Source organism: Nanorana parkeri, unplaced genomic scaffold, assembly GCF_000935625.1.
Source record: "Nanorana parkeri isolate BGI_ZX_2015 unplaced genomic scaffold, ASM93562v1 scaffold16, whole genome shotgun sequence".
NCBI classification, from domain to species: Eukaryota; Metazoa; Chordata; class Amphibia; order Anura; family Dicroglossidae; genus Nanorana; species Nanorana parkeri.
Window position 1 is genome coordinate 1,315,735 of NW_017306284.1, and position 10,063 is coordinate 1,325,797.

The 10,063-nt window shown below is 45.2% G+C and overlaps 1 protein-coding gene across 1 annotated transcript in view; it reads right to left on the bottom strand.

The window, feature by feature from the left end:
* The window catches only part of RGS22 (regulator of G-protein signaling 22), a 74,318-nt gene extending 64,582 nt beyond the window's left edge, over nucleotides 1-9,736 (bottom strand). The window contains exons 1-4 of the mRNA XM_018558972.1: nucleotides 9,712-9,736; nucleotides 6,253-6,281; nucleotides 3,362-3,424; nucleotides 855-1,073 (exon numbers count right to left, since the gene is read on the bottom strand). Of these exons, the coding sequence (XP_018414474.1) occupies nucleotides 855-1,073; nucleotides 3,362-3,424; nucleotides 6,253-6,281; nucleotides 9,712-9,736 (336 nt within the window). The remainder of the gene's footprint in view (nucleotides 1-854; nucleotides 1,074-3,361; nucleotides 3,425-6,252; nucleotides 6,282-9,711) is intronic.
* Nucleotides 9,737-10,063: the final 327 nt, after the last annotated feature.

Below are 10,063 nucleotides of genomic sequence, written 5' to 3' on the forward strand. Positions count from 1 at the left end.
TTATTAATTAATATTAATTTTTGCAACTCACTGCACATGTTTTGCGACAATTCACATAATTTCTCAGTAACTGCGCCCAGCATTTACGTCATTAAAAGACCTCCAAACTGTCACACGTTCTAGAAGTGCTCCTGAGCACTTAAAGGAGAATTATGAGGCGAGTGATTTTCGCTCAGCCTCATAATTTGAGCCGACCTGTGACAATGAAACTGTCACAGGTCGGCTCAGTAGATCGGGAAGTGAGCAAACACATACCGTCGCTCGCTCACTTCTCGATCTATCCCTGCAGAGAGCCGTGACTGTCACTCACGGCTCCCTGCAGGGTTTCCCTTCCCCTGTCCGAGCTGACAGGCGGAACGGAAGGGGGAAGGAGCGGTCACAGCTGGCTCTGCCTCTGGATAGGAAGAGCCAGCTGTCAATTCCGCAGCTGGGTGGATCTCGACAGCAATGTCGGGATCCGTCCCAGTATACCGCGAGCTGTAGCTTGCGGTATACTGAGCTTTGGGTGACAGGAGGACGCTAGTTTGTGTCCTCCCGTGACCCTTAGGAGAACTATGGGGAAAAACACTGACCCCATAGTTCTCCTTTAAAGTAGCACAAAGATAATTCAGCTTCATACCCTCACGTCAGCTGATAACCTCAGGATTAATCAACTGTCCTCCAAGAGGTTTGCCACAATTTTGAGACAATTCTCTTTACGCAGGCATTTAGGAATGAAACATGAACTAATACATCTATAATCTGGCAATGAATAAATATATAATCTGATAATAAATCTGTCGCTATTTGTACTAGAAATCAGGAATACGAAAGTTTAAAAGGCGCTGATGAGTCAACCAATGAGTATCGCTTACCATAATATTATAATTGTTATCAATGTTCAGCTGTAAATCATTAGAAGAGGAATTTTTGTCTTTCAGTCCAGTGATGCTTCTGGTGGCATTGTAGATTGGGTTTGGTGGCTGATACTCTCGCAACAATTTTTTTATCTGCTGATTCAGCTGATCTGGAAAATCACTGATGACTTCGAAAATCCCATATGTTTTGTTGAATTTGACAGCTTCAGTGAATGTCTAAAAGGGAAAAAAAAGAGATACCTATAAATATTTGTATAGAAAGAGAGGAGAGCGAGAGGGAGAGAGGAAAGAGATAGAGGGAGAGAGGAAAGAGATAGAGGGAGAGAAAAGAGAACGGGGAGAGAGAGAAAGAGAGAAAAGAGAACGGGGAGAGAGAGAAAGAGGAGAGAGAGAGGGAGAGAGAAAAGAGAGCAGGGAGAGAGAGAAAGAGATAGAGGTAGAGAAAAGAGAACGGGGAGAGAGAGAAAGAGAGAGCGGAGAGAGAGAAGAGAGCGGAGAGAGAGAAGAGAGCGGAGAGAGAGAGAGAGAAAAAGATAGATGGTGAATAGAGAGAAAAGAGAGAGAGAAGAGTGACAGAGAAGAGAGTGAGGAGAGAGAGAAGAGAGGGAGAGATGCACTATCACTATCACATGTATTCATTTTTTGGGGGCCAAACGTTTAACAAGGGGAATGGAGCATGAAGCTAACCCTTTACTTACCTTCTAGATCTTAGACCAGGTGTAGGATAAATTGTCACCCCAACTGTGGTGGAACTATAAGTCCCATGAGGCATTGCAAGACTCCCACAGACGGAAGCATGATGGGATTTGTAGTTTCAGTCTGAAAATTGGCTACAGAAACCCTGTTCTACTTAAAGGGATCATTATAATTCCGACTGAAAAAAACAACTATTCTAAAGGGGTTATTGTACTTATGTGGTAGATCATTTTCACATTGAAAAGTGAAAGTTCGCCTAGTAAATAAGGTGAAGCTGCTTTTACATCAATCGTCTAATCACTTGCAAGCAAAAATCCTGTTTGTGCAATTTTATTTGAACATGATCCAGTATTGAAAGTGAAGAGAGCTTCACCTTACTTACTACGCTAAGTGCATATCCTCAACGCTTTTAGTAAATCAATGCTATAGACTTTTCATGTACGATAAAGATCAGCTCAGGAGGTCTTCCAAGATCAGTATTAGCCCAATGACATCATCTGATCTGATCACCTAATATCTGTAAATGCCGCCACCCTCCATTTCCAATGTCAGTTTGCTTGTTTATGCCCCCAAAAGAATATTGGACCATTTGTTCTCCCTTGAGAAGAGGTGATTAAGGTGGATATGCTCACCATGTAAAAATACATAAATGGTCCAAATAGTGAACTCCCTGTGTGTGGGTGTCTCCATCAACCTGCTGCCTGCTGAGGAGACACTGTTCCCGCAGTTTGCTGTGTGCATCCATAGACAGACATAGCTTGCTGCAAGCAACGACCCCCGCTCCCACAGTTACACTATGGCTATGGCTCCTCTGCCCTCAGTACCTTCCCCCAGGACCAGGAAGTTTGGGGAAAGCTGGTCCCAGCAGAGGAGACGACTGACCAGCGGAGGAGACGACTGACCGCAGGTAAGTGTGGAGGGGTCGGGGTTTACAGAAAGGTACTGGGCGTTATTTACCTTGATGTAGAGAATGCAGGTCCCTGTGTGTGTTGTAAAGTAGCCAAGCTCACTCCCATAATGGACTACAATCTCATGTTTAGTTCACTAATTTGTATTGAGATTGTAGTCCATCATAGGAGCGAACTTGGAGTGGTGACTACTTTACAACACACAGGGACCATGGGAACAAAAGTAGTGACCCTCCGGGAGGAAGGGCCGTGTCCGCACCAATTCAGAGATGATTTAAGGATCTACAGCTGAGTGATACACAAATATACATTTTTTTTTAATAGTTAGGGTACAGGAATGCATTTTTAAGATTTAACTCCTGAGTTTAGTGTCACTTTAACATGTATAAGTCATAATACCAGAGACTGTTGATCCACTGAATATCTGATTGCCTTAGGGGATCAGAAAATACCCCCCCCCCCCCATTAGAGCAAGGTGGAACATTCTCTAGGAGTTTTTTTCTCTCCTCTTGATCAACTGTGGGTATAGGGGTCTGTTTATGGCGGTTTTCTGTTTATTCATCTTTTTTGTTTCTCTCTCTCTATTGGTTGAACTCAATTTACTTTTTTTAAAGGAGGGATTCTGATGTGAAGGCAAGCTCCGGACATAATGGGGGACTCTAACGTGAAAGGGGGAAGCTTCTGATTTAAAGGGGAACCTCCTTAAATTCCATATCTGAATCTCTGGTCTAGTCATCCTAATGGACATTAATATTAGTATGCAGTAAGCAGATCACTACCTAGAGTCATTGGATGAATGAAGACAGTTTTTCATTTACAGAGAGTAATGTGTGTCGTATCAAAGCCGGTAACAATGGCGACTGGAGATTACCATTGACTGCATAGTAAACAAACACTTACTGGAAGGCTGAGGAATTCATTGAAGTAATCCACAAGCAGATCATCTGTTACTAGGAAGTCCTCCTGTGCAGGGAATAGAGCAAGTGATGAAATCCAAGCTGCGGTATCGGGAGTGAGGACTGATTATAGAAAATCCCACACTTTCAGACTAGTTTGACAGGCAGTTCTTCAATACCTGAATTCTCTATACCTTTCATGATGTCATTATCTGACCCCCCCCACACTGAATAAGCTCCGGATCAAATTGCACAGATCTGACCTGTAGTTTCAGGTTATCACCCTCTGTACTTCCATATGATATAATTACCAACTACCATGACATCATCTGCTGAAACTCAACCAATCCAAATGGACACATTGGATGAAATATGAAGACTGCATGTGAATATTTGAAGTGGACTACAGTAGGCCACATTCTTTTATAGTGCATGCTCATTCTGGTTCAATCAATACTCAATATACTGCAATAAATGATATGGCCAGATTTTTATATAATATTCTCTGTTCAATACTATGACATCAATCAAAGAGAAAGATTATAGTGAGCTCTGAAACAAAAACAAAAAAGAAGAGTCTGTCAGTCACATAGTTTTGGAAAAGGTTACATTTAAAGCTTAAAAGAGAACAATGGGGTAAGTGTTTTCCCCCATAGTTCTCTTAAGGGTCACAGGAGGACATATACTTGCGTCCTCCCGTGACCTAAAAACTCAGTATATAGCAAGTTACAGCTCGCGGTATACTGAGACCGCCGCAGCCAGGACGGATCCTGTCTGGATCCACCTAGCTGCGTGAGTGACAGCTGGCTCTGCCTATCTAGAGGCAGAGCCAGCTGTACCCGCCCCCTCCCCCGTCCGCTCGCCAGTCAGCACTGGAGGATCGGAGAGTGGGGGGGAATCCCTGCAGGGAGCCGTGAGTGACAGTCACTGCTCTCTGCAGGGTGATGATCGAGAAGTGAGTGAGCGACAGTATGTGTTCGCTCACTTCCCGTTCTATTGAGCCGACCTGTGACAGTTTCATTGTCACACATCGGTTCGAACTATGAGGTTGAGTGATTTTCACTTACCTCATAGTTCCCCTTTAAAGTTTAACGCAACTCTGTATTTATTAATACATCAATAAATGTATTTTTTCAAATGTAAGCAGTGTAGGTACCTTATTTGACATGGTATCAGCCTCTTGCAGTCCCCTGTACAGCAGATTTGGACAATGAGAAGCAACAGAAGATGCCGATTTCAACAGTGCTCACATGCTCAAAATATTGCAGATAGGTGGAGAGAGCAGCAATATGAGCTCATTAGTGTTCTGCTTCTCCTTTCACTATCCAGTCACAGGCCAGGGGTAAGACAAGACCTGTAAGTGTTACTAAACTGTAGCTGAGAAAAATCGGGTCTCCTTCCCAGCAAGACAGGTCTGCTCTGTGTGCCAAAGCTGTGTAAATCTCAGGAATGGATGGACAAAAATGCAAACGTTTGACAGGTAAAACAGCTCCCATATGTGTATCTACTCTGTGTTTTTAGCTGTTTACCTAAAGTTCAGTGACTGTCAGGTTACACCAAATCACAGTGAGTATTATAAAGTAACACAGATAGAACTACTGTAGGCTGGTACACACACAATCATTGTAACAAGAAACTGTAAAGAGACTGTTCTATATCAGCCTCACCTAGCAACATATACCTAACACAGCTATGTTTTCCCAATGTGCTAAAGAACAGAGATGTAATCTGTAGACTTGAAGTGTTGATACAGTGTCTAAAACAAATGTGGTAATAAAAGAATGATGGAAATAAACATACACAGAAAGTAAACCTAGATATACATAGGTTGGATTTTTTTAAAAGGTGAACTCTGGGTAGCTATAGAGACACAAATTAATGCAACTCTTTAAATATGAATACATCATTAAATGCATGTTTTAAATGCAAGGGAATGTGACCTGGTATCAGCCTCTCGCAGAAAAGCAGGGCTGGAGTGTGAAAGAAAGAAGCAGCACTAGGAGACAATCAATCCATGTGCTGACAAGAAGCATGCTGATGGGAGGAGTGAGCAGAGCAACTGAGAGATGAGCTCACTGCTGTGCTGCTTCTCCCTTCACTGTCCAATCAAAGGCTGGGGCAGGTCCAGGATGACTTGGACTCAGAGGAAGTGGGCTGAATGGTGCTGGCCATCAGACTGAGGACACCTAGTGGCAGAAAAAAGTATTACAGGGGAACTCTCTGAACTGAAGTTGAATATTGTAGCAGAAGCTGGTTTTGTTATCTTGGCTATTTATTTATTTCTTGTTATGTTTAGCTGCGGTTATTCTTGAACCAATATCAGGTAATTAATCATTCTGTAAATGACTGCCGAACATAATAAACGCTAAGACTTGAATGGATCAGTATTTTGCAGAATGGTTCCCAATCTCAAACCTAAACTAATGTTGAAGAGAAAGTGCCCCAGGGCAAAATACCTGTGTGGGGAGCTTCAGAAAGATCTCAATCCTTGACCTCCGAGCTGAATATTAGTATATAATTAGGTTGAACTCACTCAGCTTTATTGCAAGGGACGTCACTGTCATAGAACTAGTATATCAGCCCAAGAGTTTAAAGCAAAACTCCAGCCCAAAATAGCAAAATAAGAATGACGAGCCCTCAATCCAGACATTTTCCCTGCGGTGGTTTTCTTCTGCTGCTCGATGTTCTCAGTCTGATGGCCAGCATCATTTACCCCCTCTGAGCCCAGGTGGTCATGGCCCTGCCCCCAGCCTGTGACTGGACATCTTTCATCACTTTAATGTAGTAGAAACAGCTACAGCAAGCCAGACTCAAAGCAAAACCAGCAAAGCAATTCAAAGCCAACAATACGTAACAAATGATATCAAAGCGCAATATTCAAATGATTATACTTACAAAAACATCTTCCGTTATATTTGGAGGCCCTGCAAAATAAATATAATAAGAATGTGCAGAATTGTCACATACGGTCATCACATGTTTAAGGGCTTGTTCACACCAAATGCGGACCAGATCTGCATGAGTTTCTGCAGCAGCGATGTGCGGTCACCCAGAATTATGGAGGAAAAAGCTGCCAGCTTCAAGTCTGAACCTAACAGCTTTCTCTCCATTCTGATCGGCATCTAAAGGCCGTGACACACTGCAGGCGAAGCAGCGCGGAGCGGTGGCGCGCTGCCTTTGCGAGCAGTGTGTCATGTCATTTTCTTCTGGGCACCTCAGCTGGCGAGAGCTCGCGGAGCTGAGCGTGCCGAGATGAACAATTTCAACTTCAGCCAATCGGCTCGCGCGTATAAACCGGCGCGACGGGATGCGACGTCTGGCCGGTTGTTAAGCACGAGCCGATTGACTGAAGGTGCAGTCAACTGACTGCACTCAGCTCACACACTGCACGCAAAGCTCCTTGGCGGACAGCTTTGCTTCGCTCTGCACGGCTTTGCATGCAATGTGTCACGGCCTTAACAGGTTACAGAGCAGATTACTCCCCGCTCTGTAACCTGTCATGGACGGAGTGCTGCCTGCTAATTACAGGCAGCGCTGCATCCGGCTTTTGACAGGTAATTAGTGAGTGTCTCCTCCCTTCCTCCCTCACACTAGCTTGGGGTGGGGCTTCGGCCGGTGGGGGCGGGGCGGGGGAATACCTCACTATGAGGTACTGCACGCCACTGTTCTGCACACGCAGTGCAGTATGTTTTGCCGTCTTTTTTGCCACGTTTTTGACGCGTTCCGGGCCGTTTATGTGGAAATAAAATGTTATTTCTTTTTTAGCCTAAAATGGGCTTTCAGTGCGTTCCAGAGCGTTTGCAGTGTTCCAGAGCAGGAAAAATAGGGCTTGCTGCAGTTTTTTTTACATGCTCTGGAACTGAACGTTGCGGTGTGAACTAGATCCCAAAATACCATTGGAATACATTAGACGCAGTTTTTATCAGTTCTGTAACTTCTCTGCATCTGGAATGCACTTGGTGTGAACAAGCCCTCAATGAGTTGCTTGTACCATTTCCCTGTGACAACACACAGCAATTAAAGAGAATCTCTAAGCAAAACTTGTATTTTACGTTTTTGGATAGCATTTGGAATGGTTTGGAACTGTGAAGTTTTTATTGCTGTTTGTAGTCTAATTGTGAGATTGACTCTTCTATTTGTACTGGTGACCGCTGTCATGTAGAACAGGGGTAGCCAATCAGTGGTCCTCCAGCTGTGGTGGAACTACACATCCCACGAGGCATTGCAACATTCTCACAGCCACAGACATGACTCCCGGAGAGAGATGCATCATGGGATTTGTAGTTTCACCACAGCTGGAGGACCACTGGTTGGCTACCCCTGATCTATAAACAACCCCCACGCTGCAAGGGTGGAAAATAACAAAGTTATACTCACCTGATCCTCGGAGTCAGCCAGCTGTGAAAACGCTCCCTCCAGCCTGTCTCTTCCTCCGCTGCAGTGATGGTATGTCCCTCAGCGTCCTATACACTGTGAAGGGAATTTATCAAAACTGGAGCAGACAAAATCTGGAGCAGCTGTGCATGGCAACCAATCAGCGCCTCTCACTCATTTTAAAATCTTAATTGAACAAACCGAAGAGAGGAGCTGATTGGTTGCCATGCACAGCTGCTCCAGATTTTATCTGCTCCAGTTTTGATAAATTCCCTCATGTGTGTAGAACGTGATGAGTCAGGCACCTTAGACTGCTGCAGCGGATCGGGAGTGAGGCTGGAAGGACTGGTCTAAGAGCAAGCCGGCACAAGGGATGGAGTCAGTACTTATTTATTTTCCTCCCTGGACACAAAAGAGCGGTTAGCCCTTGCAGTGCAGCTTATCGCCGGGGGAAACACACAACTCCCCTTGCAGTGGGGATCTCTGTGCATTGCAAGGGTTAAATGCTTGTTTGGGTCTAGGGTACCTCGGTAAAACAGTTTTATCTACCTGATCCCCGCTCTCCCAGCAGTCGGCGTTCTCCTTGTTTTCCCTCCAGCTTGATGAGTGTCCTTCACCATCCTCAGCCCATAGCAGTGGCATGCGGTACCTCTTGTTCCGGGTGAGGCACTCCCCAGCCTCGCCCCCAGCACGTCCCACCCCCAACCTGTCCCCAAAGCTAATGTAAAGGAGGAAGGGAGGAGCCTCCCTGTCCCCCGCTTGCTCGTCACTGCTGAGGCATCGAGATCAATGGCCTCAGTCAGGGCTGTAGCTACCATGGGGTGAGAGAGGCACTCACCTCAGGCACAGCTGAGAGAGGGCGTAACCAGGGCTGGCCTGGCTGCACCCCTTTGCCCCTGTTGCCATGGCGAGCACAGGGCACCATTGGCAACAGGAGGCCAACACTGCCACGGCTCAGCAGGGAGAAGAGGAGCGGCACAGGCTCCAGCTTCTCCTCAGATCCCCACTGCTCTCCCCCACCTGTATGGGCAGAGGACTCCGTGTCCTCTATTTCAAAAGGGATAATAATTTTTAAAAAATCACACACACACACGTCAACTACTTTTGTTCCCCATGGTCCCTGTGTGTGTTGTACAGTAGTCACCACTCCAAGCTCGCTCCTGTGATGGACTACAATCTCAATACAAATGAGAAAACTAAACGTGAGATTATAGTCCATCACAGGGGCGAGCTTGGAGCCGTGACTACTTTACAACACACACAGGGACCGTGGGGAACAAACGTAGCCACCCTCCAGAAGGAAGGACAGTGTCAGCACAAATTCAGAAATGATTTGGGGATCTACAGCTGATAGTGATACACTCATAAGGTCCAGTACTGTTAATAATTTAGGTACTTGAATGCATTTTTGAGATTTACCTCCTGAGCTTAGCGTCACTTTAATTTGTCCTCGGGAATGAAAGTGAGGGAGACACCAAAATTTTGAGTTGCCACCAGAACAGGAATAGAAGGAACATCTTTAAACAGGGACACTTGTTCCGGTGACAACTGTCTAAGAGGGTATTTCCCTTTGGAGAGATTATCTCTCACTTCTTTTTTTCTACTGAATAGCAAGTAAAGTGAAATCTCCCCACGGGGTACAAAAGAAAAAAGAAACATAACAGGGATTCTCACCATTCCATACTTGGCTTTAGTTATACTTTAATTTTCCTCTATAAAGCAAAACCCACTGGCACACTTTTCCCTATAACAATATCAAATATGTTGTTTATATATATTATATTATTTTGTGATCCCATTTTAGGAATGCATCAGTTGGCGGTTCTCCTGTTGTGGAGCTACAAGTCCTAGCATTGCCCTGCCAGCATCTGGATGGGACATGAAGCTCCACACCTGCTGAAGAGGAAAGGTTGTAATGGACTGGCATTAGATATGTCAGCTCTCTCATCACTGGCATTAGATGTGGCAGCTCTCTCTTACCTGTTGCCAGCCTCTTGTACCCCATGGCGAGTGGCAGTGTGAGCTCAGCTCCTTCATGCAGTGATTGACGGGTCAAGCAGCATAGCGAGAGTCTGGATGTCTGACTTCAGCTGTGACTTGGAAGGAAAGCATTGATCTCTATGGAGCAGAGACTCTTACTGGATTGCTGTGCTGTCTTGCTGTGTGTGTGTGTGTGGCTGGATGTTGCTATGGAGTCACCCAGAATTGTCATGAATGGCGAGAGCTCTTCTCCACCCACAACTTTCCTGAAAGCATGGCTGATGTCTCAGCAGGTTGCAGGCTCTGTGCTGTCTTCTCCCTGACGTATTACTCTGCTGAATAGAAGTCCATT